The sequence below is a fragment of the Drosophila montana genome, unplaced genomic scaffold, assembly GCF_035044405.1.
Source record: "Drosophila montana isolate Dmon_TW-CO22-7 unplaced genomic scaffold, ASM3504440v1 contig_3216_1, whole genome shotgun sequence".
In the NCBI taxonomy this organism is placed as follows: domain Eukaryota; kingdom Metazoa; phylum Arthropoda; class Insecta; order Diptera; family Drosophilidae; genus Drosophila; species Drosophila montana.
Genome location: NW_026998096.1, coordinates 198,184 through 215,745, shown reverse-complemented (window position 1 = coordinate 215,745; position 17,562 = coordinate 198,184). Strand labels below are relative to the sequence as shown.

Here is a 17,562-nt window from a genome sequence, read left to right as displayed (position 1 = left end):
ATAAGCTCTCGACCCATACAACCGCAATTCCTTGCAAGAGGGGTGGAATTTGCGAAACGCGTGAAACCTGTCCAAAATGAATTTCCGCAAGATCTTGCATGCAGCCGTTTTCCACCTATTTTCCAAGTTTGCGGGTGGAATTTGCCTGAAGCTTTTTATGTAGAACTCTGGGAATAAGTTGGAAGCTGAAAGAAACTCATAAATTGGGAAATATTACCCCTAAACCTTTAACCTTCATCATCCACTCAGCAGAGTTGGAGTTTTCGAAAAGTGTGAGCTGATTTGCCAAGATATCCAATTATAAATAGGTCTAAGTATATTCCCATATAACATTAATCCCATCTCCTCGGTTCGTTCTCGGTTTATTTGCAGCTGTTCGAGCGGACCGCATGCGCGGCGGTCGGAACAAATTTGGACCCATGTACAAGCGGGATCGGGCGCGCAAGCTGCAGGTGATGCGTCAGCGGCAACTGGCGCTGCAGGCGCTGCGCAGTTCGATAGGCACGGACATAAAGCCGACGCCGCTCTCGCCGGGCTATCAGCAAGCATATCCAAATATGAATATTAAGCAAGAAATTCAAATACCTCAGGTGAGTGCAAAAGTGGTCGATCAGCCAGCTGGAAGGAGACTTATGAATACCCTGTAATTTGCAGGTATCCTCACTCACGCAATCGCCGGACTCGTCGCCCAGCCCCATTGCGATCGCCTTGGGCCAGGTGAATGCAGGCGCGGGCGGTGTGATAGCCACGCCCCTGAATGCGGGCAATTTGAGCGGCGGCAACGGGAACGGCGGCAGCTCCTCGCTGGGCAATGGCAACAACAACACCAACAACAACAGCACAGGCAGCGGCAGCGGCGGCGGGGGCAGCGGAGGTGGCAACAACGCCGGCGGCGGCGGCGGCGGTGGCAGCAACAATCTCGCCGACGGCCTGCAACGCAACGGAAACAGTGGCAACAGCAACAGCAACAGCAGTTGCCACGAAACCGGACCTGGATCTCTGCAGAACACAGCCGAATCGAAATTGTGGTATTTACCTCCTAGCCCATCCAGCATCCATTCATTAATGCGCAAACGAACTGAACATTTACCAGAACTTGAATTGCTTTTCAAGAAGAAGCAAGCAGCAAGGATCATAAAACAAATATACATCAGTTGTTATCATTGTTCATTAGAGCTGGAAAAGAACATTTATTTCCTCTATTAGGGATTTACTTGGGGGAATTTCGAATGTCAATTTACGCCAAGAAGAAGAAAGGATCATAAAAATAACATAATTTGTTATCATTGTTCATACGAGCTGGAAAGGATCTCCTTTGTTTCAAATGTATTTCTTCTATTAGGCATTTACTTGGGGGAATTTGTAAAAGAACGTTAGTCATAAATGTAGCTCGAAAAAACAGGAAAATTATTACCATTTATTTCTTTTCCGTTCAAAGAAACCTTTTCCAGACATTCGAAATAGGTTTTTCTTAGGGCTCCCATTAAAGGTCTCTTTTTTACATTTCGCATAATATATGTACATATATTATTATCATGTAAGAAATATTATACTTTCTGCATTATCTTCTCTCTTTTTGGGAGTCAGCACGTATTTTGCGAACATCTCGAAAAGAGCTCTTAAACATCCCCAATAGCAACCAATCTTCGTCTTTTTACCATTATATTTCTCTTTGTTCTCAAATTAAAGCTTTGATTCTGGCACACATCCATCGAGCACAGCCGATGCGCTCATCGAGCCACTGAGGTGAGTTGCAAGTGGCGAAAGCTGCGAGCGAAGCTTTAAGTGCAGTTATTGATTTGGCAATCGGTTTGTGTTATATTTCTTAATTCACCTCCTTCCGTTTTGTGCTCTCCTGCAGGGTCTCGCCGATGATACGTGAGTTTGTGCAATCGATCGACGATCGGGAATGGCAGACGCAGCTCTTTGCGCTGCTGCAGAAGCAGACGTACAACCAGGTGGAAGTGGATCTCTTTGAGCTAATGTGCAAAGTGCTGGATCAGAATCTGTTCTCGCAAGTGGACTGGGCAAGAAACACAGTCTTCTTTAAGGACTTAAAGGTATGCCCCCCTCTCCATACAACATATTAGCTTGTTTTTATTTACTTACAACAACCACAAGAGCTGGCAGTCTAACAGCCACAACCAGTTTTTAAGCTAGGGGCCAAGTCTGCGGAGCATTATGTAAAAGCAACAATGCAGCGGCAGCGATCCGACCGCGACCGCTACTGCGACGCCGACTGCGACGGCGACAGCAACGACGACGGCGACTGCGATGTCGGGTACCTAAATCTGCATTGAATTTCGATTTCATTTGGCGTCTGACCTACTTAGCAACCAAAGCTGAACCAGTCAGACCCAGACCAAGCACCGATGACAACAACCGAGACGCGCGGCGACGTCGACGTCGGCGTCGACGTTGCTCGTCAGTGACGCAACTAAGCGACGCCGCGCTCAGACAGCAGCAGAGCGTGTGTGTAAGAGAGAGGGAGAGAGAGAGAGAGCGCGTGTTAAAATCAAGCTACATTAAAAAAAAAGCTTTGTCGTCGCCACATTTAACATACCCTGTATTTATGAGATGAAAGGAGACCCCAAGTTTAATGCGAGATTAGATCCAGCCCCGTCTTAAAGTCTAGATCTTGAGAATTATAGGACCTAAAGACATAAAATTTGGTTTCTTGTTCGCCCAGCACAGATCATATTCCTGTCAAATAACTGGTAACTCCTTCCGTTTCGCCTTCAACCAGATTCTCAGCAACGGGATGACTGATATCTGAGATTTGTTTGCAATAAGCTTAGTCATCCTTTATTCACTTTGTGTATGCCATCTATTTATTGCAGGTGGACGATCAGATGAAACTGCTTCAGCACTCGTGGTCAGACATGCTCGTGCTGGATCATCTGCATCATCGCATACACAACGGCCTGCCGGATGAGACGCAGCTGAATAACGGGCAGGTCTTCAACCTGATGAGCCTGGGCCTGTTGGGTGTGCCGCAGCTGGGCGACTACTTCAACGAGTTGCAAAATAAGCTGCAGGACCTCAAGTTCGATATGGGCGACTATGTGTGCATGAAATTCCTAATACTTTTAAATCCAGGTGAGTATTTAGTAGAAACGACTACCGTTTACGTGTAGCATACAACGATATCCTGACTCTTGCAGATGTGCGTGGAATCGTGAACAAAAAGACCGTCGTGGAGGGCCACGAGAATGTGCAGGCTGCGCTGCTGGACTACACACTAACGTGTTATCCCTCGGTTAATGTAAGTAGCATGTTTGGAACGTCCAGGTAAATGCAAGCGTTTCGACTGCATTGCACCTGCAGACAAATCTAAGCTCGTCTTAATACGCCTCACTTGAAGTTCACTTCAATAACCTTTCCCTTTATCCTATTGCAGGACAAATTCAGGAGGCTTTTGAACATACTACCGGAAATTCACGCCATGGCCGCACGGGGCGAGGAGCACCTCTACTCGAAGCACTGTGCCGGCAGTGCGCCCACGCAGACGCTGCTTATGGAGATGCTGCATGCCAAGCGGAAAGTGTAAGCAGAGCGCATTTCCAGGAATAAACAAAAAACAACAACAAAAAACAAAAGGCAAAAAAAAAGCAAATGAAAAAAAGAATACTTAAACATTTTATGAAATATATGTAAATAACAAAAACAAAAGCAAACAAGCGCAAAGTTAAAAAACAAACAAACAAACAAACCAATTAAATCTTGATTGCTATGCGAAGGACATGAATTTTACATATATATATATATGTATATATATAAAGGATATATGTAAATATGTATGTATAAGGAAGAATGATCATCACTACCACCAACAACCAACTACCACATACACACATTTGTTGATTCAATGTTAATTATTATTATGTTTATGACTAGCTTTACCGTATGTTTAACTAATTCATTAATTTGTCTTCGTTTAAGTTGTGTTTACTTTTAGTCATGTCTCTTCTGAAAAATCTGTTCAGATAATTCAAATTCAGCTAAAATTGTGGAAAGTGCAAAAATACCTTTCTTTAGAACGTAAAGACCATAACAAATTTTATTTTATATAAATCTATACACACACACACACACACACACTCAAATATATATATATAGCATGATTATATATATATATATATATATATAGGGCAACCCTCCATCCCTCTCTCCCTCGACAAATTTTAACAGACCTTCTTTTTTTATATATGTTTTTCCTTTTATTATTCGCGCCAATTGTCTTACATAGTATTTGCGTCTACTCTAAACAAAAAATATCTTAAACAGAGAACATTATTGAAACAAAATAATTTGTCATCTATATGTATAACAAATAAATTAATAATTGTACATTTTTTGTTTAAGTTTAAAGTTTAAGAAACTATCCAAGCAACTACCTGCAACACAGGAAACAACAATAACAAAAATCGAAAGCCAGAGCATGAAATTCTCTTTAAAATCAAACAAAAAAAAAAAACAAAATAAACAAAAACAATGATTAGATATTATAAATAATTATAAACATATATCGCATAAGTTTACAAACAAATTTCGAAATGATTATAATTTTATTGTTTAAATGTTAAATGTGTAAAGCTGCTTATTTCTAAAAGAATTCAAAAATATGTTGTATTTTATTTCTGAGTAACAAGAAAAAATTAAAGTTTTTTTTAAGCAACAAATATGCCTTTGCATATTGCCCTCAGGCGATACAGTTATCAGTTATAACAATTTTTTAATAATCTTTACGCAAACATGCCAAATGCAAAGTAATTCAATTGGAGAATAATTTTCTGTTTTCTCTTTTTATGTTAAACCCAGATGTTCGAACCGATTTCTTTTACTTACAAACAACATCAGTACGTACTTTTTTTTTTAAATCCCATGAGTATGTCTATATTTCTTTTAAATGCGTTGCATACCGTGATAAATTTAAAGTACATTCTCTCTACAAAGGTATTTAAATTTAAATTCTTAAAGGGCTAAAACAATAATCGAGTTATCAAATAAGAAACACTTTTCAAAATTATAAAAAAAAAACTTTAGGCAAAGCCAAAAGTGGGCGGGAAAGCTGCAAGATAGCGCAACAATTCTTAATGTTTATTACATTTTTGGCAATTATTTAAAACGCTTGTTTGGTCTTGTTTCGAATATTTTCCCACTTATGTAAATAACAATTAGCTTATGTTTTTGTATATTTATTTAAATATGTTTTTTTTTCCCTTCTCCTGCCCCCGACTTTTGACTTGGTATTGCGCTTAAACTAAATGTACCTTATAAAATTAACAAAATAAACCCCCACACGAATACATTAATTGCAGTAAATTTTAAATCTTTTAAGGCAACATAAAATTTAGAAATGGTTGGAAAGTCTATGAATGTTATGAAAGTTAATTGTGTGCGGCAAAAATTGAGGATTTAAGCAGCGAGTTAAAGAAAGGTTTAAAGAGAAAAAACCTTGTAGGTTGCCTAGTTATACATACTAAATAAATATTTAGATTTTTAGACGTTTATGCAACTCCTGTATGTATTGTAAAATAGATGAAATCTAAATGGAAACATTTAAAATGGGTTAGAAAGAAATGTAAGAGTAATTAAATGAGCATAGGTTGGCTTAGCATAAGATTTAAGCAGCGTTAGAGATACGTTAAAGGATATGCTATATATATATATATATGTATGTATTATATATAGTATATGCATATATATATATAGATATGTATATATACGCTGTGCATTGGCGTTCAACGTAAGTGGCAGCATGTTTTTTAAAACTCGTTAAATGAAAATGTATATTCTATATCTAAAGTATGGGGCATACTGTGCGGTTCTGCATGAAGTAAAAATGTGTAATGGGTCTTATTATATAGGCAATGGCGTAAGGCATGTTTATTGTAAAGTTAATTACGATGTGAACCTGTTATTGCAAATGAAAAGTGATTTTAATTTTTAAGCAAGTATAATAAAAAACAAAAATCAGAAAAAATATATATATAAATAATATATACCTATATATATATATATATTAAAAAAAGAAGAAAAAATAATAACAAATATAAATCAAAGTTATATGTGCATTGAAGCTTAATAAGTATATTGCAAGAACACCACACACACAGACACACACACACACCTGTTGTAAGTTTTAAATTTGTTGAAGCAAGCAAACAGCGTTAAGCAAATCATTTAACTAGACAGAAAACAAAACTACCTAAAAAAAAAAAAAGAAAAACTATATGCATAATTATGTTTATTATTACTACGTTAACATAAAAATGTCATCTCAGAGATGTTTCAAACGAGCAACCAACCAACCAACAACAAACAAATGTAATAAAACGTAAATATAAAAAAAGGAAAATTATTGAAATTCTCTATTGTATAAAGAAGCATAAATTTGAGTATGCCGCAGCTTTTGCTTTTATTACTATACGTTGTTTAGGTATAATTAATGCGTAATTTATTTGTTATATTGCTCTCAAATTGAACTTAAAATCGTCCCGTTTAGGACATGTTAAAATTCTGCGTAAAATCGTATTCAATTGTTGGTATGACGGTTTGCACAAATTTCAAAAATATTATTAAATATAAATGCACGCCCAGCTGGCCGCCGCCCTCCTCAACGGTCTGGATGATCTTCTTCATAATATCTGCATGGCGGCAGGGATGGACCGACGCCATATTGGGCCCAGGCAAATGTGGATGCGACTCCATTGTGACAGTCTTTTTAGCATGATCCTGGGAGACATCCTCGTACATTTGCTCAACGGTAAGCGGCTTGCGCTGCTCATCATAGCCGACGACCCATAATCGAGGCGTCTGGTAGTATTTATCGTATGTGATGTGCAGGTCGTAGGTTCGCGTATGCAGCACGGAGTCTCCGCTACTGGCGGTCTCTCCTGCAGACACTCCAGCTCCAGCTGGGTTGCTAGGCTGTGTGTCGGCGTCTAGCTTGCGCGTGGTGGTGGCCACGGCGGGATCGACAAGCTCCAGCATGCCGCTCTCCTCAAATGCATCCATGTCAATGGCTTCATCATCATCCTCATTCTCATCATTAGGCGCCGCAGCTCCCGGCGACGTCTTGTCGCTATCGGGCGTATGCATTTCGTCCTTAAAGATAAAATGAATGTCTTGACCTAATATTTGTTAGCCAAGATAAACAAACCTTGTTCTCATCCAGCGTCAGTTCGCATATTTTCTCATCGATTTGATTGGTGCCGTCATCGTTTAATTGATGCGTCTCCACCCAGCCGCCGTCGCCGGACTCCTCCTCCACCAGTGTCTCCTCGCCCACATACTCCATTTGTTTGCAGCGGCGATAGCACGGCACATTTCGTGTTATCAGAAACTGTTTATCTGCATTTCAATTAGCTGTGGTAAGTTTAATTAATTAATTTAAGTTTCTAGTTTTGTTACCCTTTGGCAAGTACGGCTTTGTTTTGCTATCATCGCCCGCCGCCCATTGCCAAGTGGGGCAATGGTGGACTAAATGGTCACCAGCTGCCACAAATTCCTCTGGTGTTAACACGCCAGTTTCGCGAAATTTCGACTCCTAATCAAAAATGAATTGGTTATAAATTAATTACAAAAGCGTCGCCACTTAAACCCCGCCCGAGTGACAGATAGAGAGAACAAATTAATTGATAAGAGAACGCACATTAGAAAAATGAATTCATGCATCAATATTGCAAGTGAATACGGTCGCAAATAAATAATTCAGCAATAAAATTAAAGTCGATAAAAACTCTTCCTTTAATTAACAAATCCTCCTCCCACTCTATCAACTCTCGTCTTTAATGAGAACCAAAAGTCAATACTTGCCTTTAAAACTGGAGTTAAATATTCTGCTACATTAAGCGCCGTGCCTTTAACTGTATTAAGCACGCTTTGCATTGTTGTTGATTTAAGTATTTGCTTAGATTGTAAGACTACGCTAAACCCTAATGCGTTGTATATATGAATGACTGCACACCTGCACTTTCTTCTTGGTGTCTATGCGTGCACGCTGTGCAACACTGTTGTCGACTCGCAACAGCTGATTGAAGTGCTGCATAGAGTCGAAAATGTAACTATCGATATTTTATATGGCGTGAGCATGTCGTGACTATTTAATCCAATGGAGTTTGTGCAGTTCTATTAAATTTATACTTTAAACAAGCACATGCCAAAAGCCAGCTCTCTAATGTTTAGTGTAAGTGTGTGTGGTGGGTGTATCAATCGTTTTGTTTTAAAGTGAGTTAATTTACTTCCCCATTTACATTAACAGCGGTTCAGTAATGGCTTGCATGATGACTGCAATTTAAGCCGGTCATTTGGTGCCAGTTGGCGGCTATTGGATTCAATTTCGAGAGTAATTCGCCGCCGTATGCTGTCGTAAGTAGATGCCAGGTATTCCAATTAGCAAATCAACTGTTTAGGAAAATAAAAATATGAATGTGCTAGCAGCTTTGCTGTCGGGGCTTATTTGCAAGCCTCACAAGGCAATACATACATACATATGTACATGTGTATGTATATAGACTCGAATATAACTCTCAAGTCGTTGCCTAAATATCTTTTGACCAAATAGGATTTCTAAAACAGATTAAAATTTCGTTAAAGCAAATCTTAATCTGTTTGACGAAATGATCCTTTTTACGGTCTATCCAAACGGCTGATTGATAATTAAGGTGAAAAGCAGTAAATTGCGAAAGTGTGTAAAAGTTTGCTATGCATCTAAATAATTCTAGTTTGCTTGCAAAATATGGAGTGTTTATTTATTATGTTTCAGCTGTAATTTCTCTATGTTCTAAGAACTCGATCACGAGTTAATCCGTCCGCTTTAAGCCGCTGTCTTTTCTTCTCGAAAGAGGTTCGTCTGCATTTTAAAATTAATTAAATATATAATTATTTAATTCCCATAACTTGAAATGCACAAAGCATGCAACGTTAATCCAAGTTAAAATTACATTAGAATGTAAATACCAACTGTGACCGCAAAATTTTTGTTTGAAAAGGTCACACCGTCAGCTGATCTCTCTTTTTTGACCATAGTTTTCTTTACTTTCTGGTCACACTGCACTTTTCTTATGGAGCAGCTGTGAACATGTGATTGACGAAAAATAAATCAGTTTCGGGAATCTCGCTAATATTTTCTGTTGTTGCTGAGTTTAGTACGATAACTTTTGATATTTTGTGCTTTCAGTGGCTTGGGTAACGAGTCGTTACTTTTAGCGAGTAACGAAAATACACTCTTCTGTACGTCACATTGTGGTTTAACTGTAAAACGAAATGGAGCCAAAATTTTCGTTGCCTTCGCCAAATTTCAATAAAAATGCATATGAACCCACCAAGAATAACTTGCATTACCTAACTCCATGTGGTATGACTCTGCTGCCACGTGCGAAACAGCCGCCTCCCATGTACGGACCGCGTGGGAGCACAGTGCCCCCAAAGTTTTTCAAATCAGAGAATCAACAGGTAATACAAACAATTTACTTAGATAAAACAAGATATTAATACGGCTATGTTCACAGAAAAGCAATGAGGCACAACCAATTGCAAGGACAGCGCCGCCAAGTACAGAATATTGTGCCAACTGCAGCATGGAATTGGCTACGGCGCAAGACATGAGACTGCATTTGGAGCAGCATCAGCAATGTCCTGCCGAGGATTGCAGCTTTGCAGCCATGACCAGCATTTTGGAGCGACATATTGAGGCAAATCACATAACGGGCTTGTACAAAACCGTAAAAAAGGTTTGGACGCCTGAGGACATTGCCGCCTGGCGGGCGGAACGTTGCCAGAGGTAAATATTAATAGTAAAATTAAGTGAATGATTAATATTAAATATCTGATTGCAACGCAGATTTCCAACTGCGGTCAATGTAGAGATAGCCAAACAGGCCAAGGAGCAGCGCTTGAAACGCGGCGAGCGCCTTGAGGCATCTAAAACGCGTTTCGGTAAGCCGGAAGACCGGCGACGCACGCGTCCACAATCCAATAACAGGGATCATCCAAAGAAAGCTAAGAAGCCCAGAAACAGTACTGATACTCCGGTAGCACGAATAGAGTCTCAGAAGCCACGGACGAGTCCGGCAAAAACGGAAAAACCTGTTGCTGTCAACCTGGATGCTATCAAATTAAGTTCAAGCTGCTCGTCCACGTTTCGCGGAACAAGTAAAATGACAGATTACAAGCATGTTAAGACAAAGGACAAAGACAAGGTGAATGCATTGAGCAGTATGCTGGGAATGTATGGAACGGACAGCGAGAATGAGGATGAAACGTCGGACGCGGATAATAATGAAGAGGTTGATTTGACACCAGTTACTTTGGTAGAACCTAAGTCAGATATAGACACAATAGTCGAGCTAGGAAAGGATGTGCAGGCTATGGATGTGCCAGTGGTAAAATACTCTGTTATGCCCCTGGTTGATATTGAAACAAAACAGCCTTCGGAAAATGGCTCTGGCTCTTGCGACGAAGGACCAGAAGAATTACCCATTGAGCGGAAAACTGAGACAGAATCAGTTCCCAGCACAACAAAAGAACAGATCAATCAAAAAGCAACTGAAAAGTTCAAATCGAATACTATTTCAAATGCTAAGCGTCCTGCACCAAAGAAAGTACATTCAGGTTTAAATTACAAGCGAGCGCGTCGCGTAAGCCACCAGAACACGATGCTGTCGAAGCTGCTGGCACCTGATATACGTCACGAGCGGAATGTTCTCTTGCAATGTGTGCGATTTGTGTGTGAGCAGAACTTCTTTGGCATCGGAAAAAGCGATGTCTTACCGGATTTAAGGTAACAGTCATACAGATATTAAAAATGAAACTTAAGTTTACTGCGTACAAAAAATATCCTTAATTTAATTGGAATTTGGAATCAGTTCGGTGGCAGCCCACCGCCCAATTCAGAGGCTATGCTGGCTACATTACTGCCACCTGTCGTATTACCGCTGCCAGCTCCAGCGCCATCAGCTGCAGCTCCCGAACCACAGACGCCGCCGCCGGCTGCCTGTTGCTGTTGTTGTTGAGCTGCGGCGGCAGCTGCCTGCTGTTGTTGTTGTTGCTGTGCGGCAGCATGTTCCTGCTGTCGCTTCTGTTGCTGTCTGGCCGCATGAGAGTGCTTGGCCTTGGTCTCTTCCAGCTCTCGTACCCGAGAGCGTGCGTGTTGTATGCGATGCCAGGCCATTTGTAGCACCTTGGCAGAAGCATAGCCGGATCCCTCGTGCGGCTGGCCGGTAGAAACTTGTGTGAGGTAGTTGATTTGTTCCGAGAGCTTCGACTCTACGCTAGACAAGCTTTTTAGAAATTGCTGCGACTGCGTCTCGGCACTCTTCTGCGATGACTTTTCCTTGCCGAGCTCTTGCAGCGCTTGCCCTTTGAGGTGGTCAAGTCAGTTGACAGTTGACAAATAAATGGCAAGAGTAAAGGCCGCTTACCTGCGCTCTGCATGCAAAGTATAATATCTTTTTCAATCTCGTCCAGTGCATGTATTTTATCCAAGGGATTCATGTTTTTGAGGTGAACGTTCAATATGTTTTTATAGCTTCGATCTTGCAGAGCAAATGAGACGAGTTTTCGCTTCGACTTTTGTTGGCTTGTGTGCTGGCCATTCACCAAATCATGCACTGTTTGAGGCGCGTTGCCAGGGCTGGCAACAGGCGTCTGTCATTTAATTTACATTTTGTTATCGAAGCTATCGATATGTTGGCGCGATGATGCGTTGTTTCAAATATTCAAATGAAATTTTAAATAATTTAAGGCTCAATATTGCAAACTTTTTTGTATTCTTGTTTATTATTTAAATGTATTCTATTTAATAATTTATTTATCGGCTTAATTAATTAATTTCTAATGCCAAACCATGCGAATTTAAAATACTGTTTGGGCAACAACAAACAATTCTCGTACAGCTCCACTGATTCTGGATTAATCTGCCAAATCATAAAGCCACCTCCACAATCGATTTGTTTGTGCAAAGCAAACTGTAAACGATCGGAAAAATGTGACTTGCACTGGCGGCACTCGAGCATATGATCCTTTGTATCTGCTTTGAGAAATCGCTGCACATTTCGTATTTCGTGCATGCCTTGAAAATCCCCAGCTACATTTGTTAGTATGAGAAATGTGGGCGTGGTGTCGACATTCTCGCTCCTGAGCAGGTATGGCACCGCATAGAGCTCCTTAGTGCTAGCGCACACACGAAAGCAATATAGATTTACCTTGAGTGAGTCTGGAAAGTGGCCAAAGCGTTGGCCTTGGTAGCTTCTGTAACTCTTTGAGAGCAGCGCAAGGTCCACAACTGTCGTGTTTTTGGTATCCGGATAACGTGTATCGCATTTTACTCGGTATTGTAATGGGAGCTGTTGTTGTCCTTGCAATTGACGCTTTACAGTCACTTTTAAGCGCTTTATGGTGCATGCCTCAAATGGAACTCGTTGCTGCACTAGCACAAAGCTGCTAATCTTCTCCAGCAAGATTGAGAACACCATGTCCACCGTCTCCCTTATATCCAGATGATGGTCTATTAATACAGGAGTGCTTTCGCAGTACATGTGCTGCTTGGTCACATTCACATAGAACCCAATGGTCAACTCCAGCCGGCTGGCCTCATAAATCAGGAATTGCAGCAGCTGTGGTATGGCTTCCATTCCTGCTTTCAATAAAAAATCATTGGTGCGGTCCAATGCGCTCTCATCGCACAGCAGAAATGTTTCAATACGCTCCCGCTCGATGCGTTTGAGCAGTTGCTTCTCTTCCAAGCCCAAGTTGATGTGCTGATCATCTTGACTCCCGAACCAGTGATGGCTGTAAGGCTCATTTGCCCCGACGAGACTGAGACAGGTCGGGCAGTTGACAATCTGGTTGTTGATGATGCGCTGGTGATGAAAGGTCCTCGTGTTTCCTGTCACCTCAAAGATGAAGCGCGAGTGACTGCGTCGTGACATTCTGAATGCTTAAGTTTGACTGTAGCCCGTTGTGGTGTGAAGTCGAGTTATATACAATTATAATGGATCGTGGTCAAAGCTAGTGTGGATTACCTGTTTTCAAGATTACCTGTTGAGCCCCATAAAACTCTCTTACCTGTCTGATCCTGCAACAGCTGCGCTTAAGTTTGGACTACCTGCCGAAAGTGCGACTGTAATCACGACCCTTGATTAATTTCATGACTTTACAATCGGCTCGAAGTGTGAATCTGTTTGTTCTTCTCATATAAATCCCTGATCATAAACTGAAATACTTCTTCCCTTTTTTATATGTGTATTTTCGCATATATTTATTCACGGTCCTACTTAAAATTCCACTCAATTTCTATAGTGTACATTTTGCCTCTATATATAAAACTGACTATCTTAACTAGGAGATAGGAAGCTAAAATATTGAGTGTACTATTGTGATAGAGTTGCACACTAAGATAAAATTTTGGGAAATTCCATCCGCAAGTGTGATAAATTGGGTAAATCTTCTTTCATTTTTCTTAAGCATTGAACCGGGTTCTCACACTTTTTGCAAAATCCACCTTGCTTGGTGGAAATGAAGAATAAGTTTTGGTGGGTGATATTTCGGTGTCAAATTTATTTCCAAGGATCTTAACGACAAATTCCCTTCTTCTTGGATGATTAATGCAGGTCGAAGATTCGGTTGCAAGCTTAGTGAAAATTCAGGGAAATAAAAAAAAGCAGCTCGTCGATAGAGGTCTATCGGCTTAATCATCAATAAATGCACCTCTTTCGAGCAGCAAAGTCGGGGCTAATTTGAAGTATAGTGTATCAGCTAATCTCGTATACCATATGCAGAACGATTTTATTATAACCTTTGGCATGGAAGATGTGGAATTTAATGACATTCGCTGATCAAACTAGATTCAAATTTCTGCAAGAGTATATAAAGTACACCTGATCTGTGTGTGCCCCGATTATTTGGTTTGAATAACTAGACTCAATTGTCAAATTCGTAGACTTCCATATTAAAATGGATACCACACAGTCACCGGATAAACCTTCCATAGAAGCTGATATTGCAACTGGCGGTCTTCTCATTGGCATGTGGCTTATTGTGTCTCTCACGTGCTGCTGTGCTGTATTTTGGCCGGTTTTTGGATGCATTTTGGCTTATTTTAGCTGCAAGAAGCATTGCGACTATAACTCAACCAAATTGAAGCAACCAGATAAATCAGCTTCCGCATTGGATTTCCCAAATGACGGTTAAAGGAATCGGACCCTAAACCATTTGTTTTCTGATAACTTCAATCTAAACTGAATGTAATAAAAGACAGTTTAAAAGTGTTTGCATAAACATATAATATTCAATGCACATTACGAATTATTAAAACCACGTTATCTAGTCAATTCTCTTGTGGAGGGTATTTTATGCATATATTTAATGTATATTTAGTCTTGATCAAGGGCCGAGGCGATAGAGCTGTGTCCGTCTGTCTTCTTGTGTGTGTCAATGTGGTCTAGTCTAGGGCATGAGTCGATCCGGCTGGATCACATGTGAATGATCGGTTGAAAAGAAGAAATATAAATTAGTTACATTGGCTGTACTACTACAAATTTATTTTATTGACTCTCTAATGGTAAAGAACCTAAGTTAATGCGCAACTGTTCGTATATCAGAAACAATAATATCGTAGCTGGTGCCTTGCGCACGATTGTCGGAGCTAGACCACGATATGGGCCCCAGTATCCAAAACGCATCATATATTTAATGGCATGAGCAACCGTGGGAAACTGACCGGGCGGTGCATTCATCATTAAAGTCTTGAGCACATCAAATGGCTGCGTTATAATTGCATCGATAATTGATGAGATAAATGAACTCTTTAAATGCAAATACACGTCGTCGTCCATCATAAATCGAGTATGAAGCTCACTTTTGACCTTTTAATGAGAATTGATATAAATAAATGTTCGGCTTATAGCAAATACTAACTTGATCGTAAACCGCAAGCTGACCAGTTGTCCCTATGGCTGATTTGAGAACCGCAGCGAAGCCTCCATTGTATAAGGCCATCCAGCCCTCCTCCTTGGGAATGCGTATTAGAGCATCAATAAAATGCTTGTAGCTGAGATCATTACGCAAATATATTTAATGGATATGCCTTGAACACTTTACATACTTGCGCTTTCCATGAGCGGCAACTTGCATATTGGTTTGCATGCGCACATTAATCACATCCATTGGTATACCAACAAGGGATCCAATGGTGCCCGAAATACTGGCGGTGAAAATTTTGCTTATCAAACTATTAGAATAATTAAACATTTCGAGGTCCTTGCCGCACTCATACAGAGAAAAACGAAGGCTTGTACATGTCATCTGGCGAATGGCAGCCGCCGAGAAGCCATCATAGAAGCCCAAATACCCTACAATTTTGTAAAGGCAGGCAAAGAGGATGACTGGGTAAAGGCTAAGCATACTTAACTTCTCACCTCGTATTTTAATGACTTTTAGGGCCGTTTGTACCATTCCCTTTTTGATCGTCTGTGTCTGCATATGCGTCTTGACCAAATCGAAAGGCGCCACTACGCAAGCTACACAAGTGGATGCCACACCACCGGACCACCATCGTGGTCGTCGCAACTCCCGACCCTCAGAGTCAGCCAGTACCTTTCAATGTGCGTAATGCTATGAATCAAATAAGACTTTCCACCAATGTGGCAAAAGCTTCAATTATATTCACAAGCTAATGTAAAAATTTTATAAAACTAACTACCTACTTTGGTGTTCCATACCCATGAATTATACATTATCAGCTTGGCAAAATCAGTTTATGTTACTTCTGGTGGATTCCACAACTATTTGTCAATGTACTTTCGTCTAGACTCTAGAGTTTAAATGCAGATACTATCAGGGTATTCAATCTTTCGTGGTTCGAAGATAGTCGTTCTTTCTAGTTCGTTCTTTATTTATCCATTGATTACAAGATGAATATTGTTTTCCGGTCTCTGACAAAGGCATTTGCTGTCAACGTCACACAACAATTATTTTGATATTCATCTAAATTTTGGTCAATTTATGTTTTTTGGCGATTTACTTTAAAGAAATTCAACTGATCTCAACCAGGCATACCTTAAACTTCGAGCGTTTCCACAAAACTATGCCAAATCACCCGACGAAATTGCAACATCTGCAGCCAACTTTTGGGGCACTGCAAGGTTGGAACACTACTGAGAGCAAGCTTCCAAGTATTCCAGCTGTGGTTTATTAACCAATTTGTCAATCTCAGATTGCAATTAAATTGCACAGCTCCGAGTGACAGCTAATGGCCGGAAGTTGAGAAGCGTTATAGAACAGTGTAGTCTGTATAACATAGGCCCTGATCACCAGATAAGGACATCAAACTGGCGAACTCCTACACAGCGCTCAATGCCTCGGATACCAACCGAAAGTGAGTAGCATATGTGATAGATTAACTTGGCCCAGAGAGCTGCAACGGCTTCCTATTACACAGACTTCGTCCGCGCTGGTGGAGCGGTGGTGTAGCCGGCGCCTTGACGCAATTTGTAGTGGCGCCTTTTGATCTGCTAGAGACACGCATGATGTTTCTCAAAAAAGACACAACCATGATTAAACTTACGAAAACAGCCATCCAAAGACACGGTGGGTCATGACTTGCAAATTCCTGGATACATCTATCAATTTTGTTCACTCTACTTAATTGGTATTCCTTGCAGGATTCATATCTCTATATGATGGTCTCAGTGCCCAACTCCTACGACAAATTACCTATACGACTATACGATTTCACCTGTACGATTTGGGTAAGCGATACGTTGATGAGGAAGACTTTCTGCACAAGGTGTGTGTAGCGAGCGTATCCGGCATGATGGCAGCTGTTGTCGGCATACCCTTCGAGTTGATTAACACTCGTATGCATGTGGATCGAGCGCTGAAATGGAAATATAGGCGAAACTATCGAAATGTCTTTGATGGTCTGTACAGGGTTTGGCGGGAGGAGGGCTTTGCTGCGCTCTACACGGGAGGTTTTAGCTCATTTGCACGCGCAACGCTTGTTACAATTGGCCAAAATGCGATGTACGATCAGGTCAGCTATTACCTTTTGTTTTTTACCTTTGTTACAATATCGTAAGTAATATGATAACTGCAGAGCAAAACTATATATATGCGTTACTTTAAGTTGGGAGATGATTGTAAGATGCTGCACTTGTTGAGCTCCCTGACGGCAGCCATAATATGTGCTCCCTTAGTGCAACCCATAGAGATTTTCAAGACGATGCAAATGAGCAAAGGAAGCGGTCATTTAGATACCACCTCTGAGAAGTTAAGGTTCATGATGCGCTTTGGTTTTAGAGGTCTATTTCGTGGCATTTCGCCGAGTTTGTTACGTATGATTCCGTATACAATTATAATGTTCCTTTTATATGAGCAAATACGCCTTAAATTTGGTTATTATGCAGAAAACAAACTGGACTAAGTGTACATTTAAATAAACAAACTAAACAACAACATAATTTTAAAATGGTCTTGTGCAAATAATCAGAACCAGATGGCGATCTAGCCATCGGTTGTTTATGCTGCCCAAGAATATACATATATACTTTACTAGCT

General features: G+C 40.5%; 7 protein-coding genes across 9 annotated transcripts in view; 3 read left to right on the top strand and 4 right to left on the bottom strand.

The window, feature by feature from the left end:
* Nucleotides 1-6,232, top strand: part of ftz-f1 (ftz transcription factor 1) — a 45,118-nt gene extending 38,886 nt beyond the window's left edge. Inside the window, exons 4-10 of the mRNA XM_064688921.1 lie at nucleotides 373-590; nucleotides 655-1,028; nucleotides 1,690-1,746; nucleotides 1,862-2,060; nucleotides 2,841-3,099; nucleotides 3,165-3,265; nucleotides 3,401-6,232. Of these exons, the coding sequence (XP_064544991.1) occupies nucleotides 373-590; nucleotides 655-1,028; nucleotides 1,690-1,746; nucleotides 1,862-2,060; nucleotides 2,841-3,099; nucleotides 3,165-3,265; nucleotides 3,401-3,550 (1,358 nt within the window). The 3' untranslated portion in view covers nucleotides 3,551-6,232. The remainder of the gene's footprint in view (nucleotides 1-372; nucleotides 591-654; nucleotides 1,029-1,689; nucleotides 1,747-1,861; nucleotides 2,061-2,840; nucleotides 3,100-3,164; nucleotides 3,266-3,400) is intronic.
* Nucleotides 6,233-6,396: 164 nt separating this feature from the next.
* Atg3 (Autophagy-related protein 3) lies at nucleotides 6,397-8,016 on the bottom strand. The gene is made up of 4 exons (XM_064688924.1): nucleotides 7,822-8,016; nucleotides 7,417-7,552; nucleotides 7,166-7,356; nucleotides 6,397-7,110 (listed from the first exon to the last, which is right to left on the bottom strand). The coding sequence occupies exons 1-4, from the start codon at nucleotides 7,891-7,893 to the stop codon at nucleotides 6,505-6,507; spliced, it is 1,005 nt and encodes a 334-aa protein (XP_064544994.1). The 5' UTR covers nucleotides 7,894-8,016; the 3' UTR covers nucleotides 6,397-6,504.
* Nucleotides 8,017-8,077: 61 nt separating this feature from the next.
* Nufip (nufip) lies at nucleotides 8,078-10,831 on the top strand. Of its 2 annotated transcripts, XM_064688922.1 has the most exons (5): nucleotides 8,078-8,191; nucleotides 8,267-8,373; nucleotides 9,185-9,459; nucleotides 9,516-9,787; nucleotides 9,848-10,831. In XM_064688922.1, exons 3-5 carry the CDS (start codon nucleotides 9,271-9,273, stop codon nucleotides 10,788-10,790), a joined length of 1,404 nt encoding a protein of 467 aa, XP_064544992.1. In that variant the 5' UTR covers nucleotides 8,078-8,191; nucleotides 8,267-8,373; nucleotides 9,185-9,270; the 3' UTR covers nucleotides 10,791-10,831. The 2 variants fall into 2 exon arrangements, with proteins under 2 accessions (XP_064544992.1, XP_064544993.1); XM_064688923.1 differs by lacking the exons at nucleotides 8,078-8,191; nucleotides 8,267-8,373 and having other exon boundaries at nucleotides 9,099-9,459.
* Nucleotides 10,805-11,616, bottom strand: MED11 (mediator complex subunit 11). Its single transcript, XM_064688928.1, has 2 exons — nucleotides 11,427-11,616; nucleotides 10,805-11,364 (listed from the first exon to the last, which is right to left on the bottom strand). The coding sequence occupies exons 1-2, from the start codon at nucleotides 11,497-11,499 to the stop codon at nucleotides 10,868-10,870; spliced, it is 570 nt and encodes a 189-aa protein (XP_064544998.1). The 5' UTR covers nucleotides 11,500-11,616; the 3' UTR covers nucleotides 10,805-10,867.
* Nucleotides 11,617-11,831: 215 nt separating this feature from the next.
* Nucleotides 11,832-12,935, bottom strand: LOC135433034 (protein terminus). The gene has a single exon (XM_064688964.1). It carries the CDS (start codon nucleotides 12,933-12,935, stop codon nucleotides 11,832-11,834), a length of 1,104 nt encoding a protein of 367 aa, XP_064545034.1.
* Nucleotides 12,936-14,519: 1,584 nt separating this feature from the next.
* Dic4 (Dicarboxylate carrier 4) lies at nucleotides 14,520-15,843 on the bottom strand. Of its 2 annotated transcripts, XM_064688889.1 has the most exons (5): nucleotides 15,711-15,843; nucleotides 15,423-15,635; nucleotides 15,110-15,356; nucleotides 14,923-15,055; nucleotides 14,520-14,870 (listed from the first exon to the last, which is right to left on the bottom strand). In XM_064688889.1, exons 2-5 carry the CDS (start codon nucleotides 15,484-15,486, stop codon nucleotides 14,550-14,552), a joined length of 765 nt encoding a protein of 254 aa, XP_064544959.1. In that variant the 5' UTR covers nucleotides 15,487-15,635; nucleotides 15,711-15,843; the 3' UTR covers nucleotides 14,520-14,549. The 2 variants fall into 2 exon arrangements, with proteins under 2 accessions (XP_064544959.1, XP_064544960.1); XM_064688890.1 differs by lacking the exon at nucleotides 15,711-15,843 and having other exon boundaries at nucleotides 14,844-14,870; nucleotides 14,923-15,015; nucleotides 15,423-15,697.
* A 93-nt stretch (nucleotides 15,844-15,936) lies between these two features.
* On the top strand, nucleotides 15,937-17,465 carry LOC135432980 (mitochondrial dicarboxylate carrier). Its single transcript, XM_064688891.1, has 5 exons — nucleotides 15,937-16,148; nucleotides 16,220-16,381; nucleotides 16,445-16,593; nucleotides 16,668-17,038; nucleotides 17,102-17,465. Exons 3-5 carry the CDS (start codon nucleotides 16,530-16,532, stop codon nucleotides 17,426-17,428), a joined length of 762 nt encoding a protein of 253 aa, XP_064544961.1. The 5' UTR covers nucleotides 15,937-16,148; nucleotides 16,220-16,381; nucleotides 16,445-16,529; the 3' UTR covers nucleotides 17,429-17,465.
* Nucleotides 17,466-17,562: the final 97 nt, after the last annotated feature.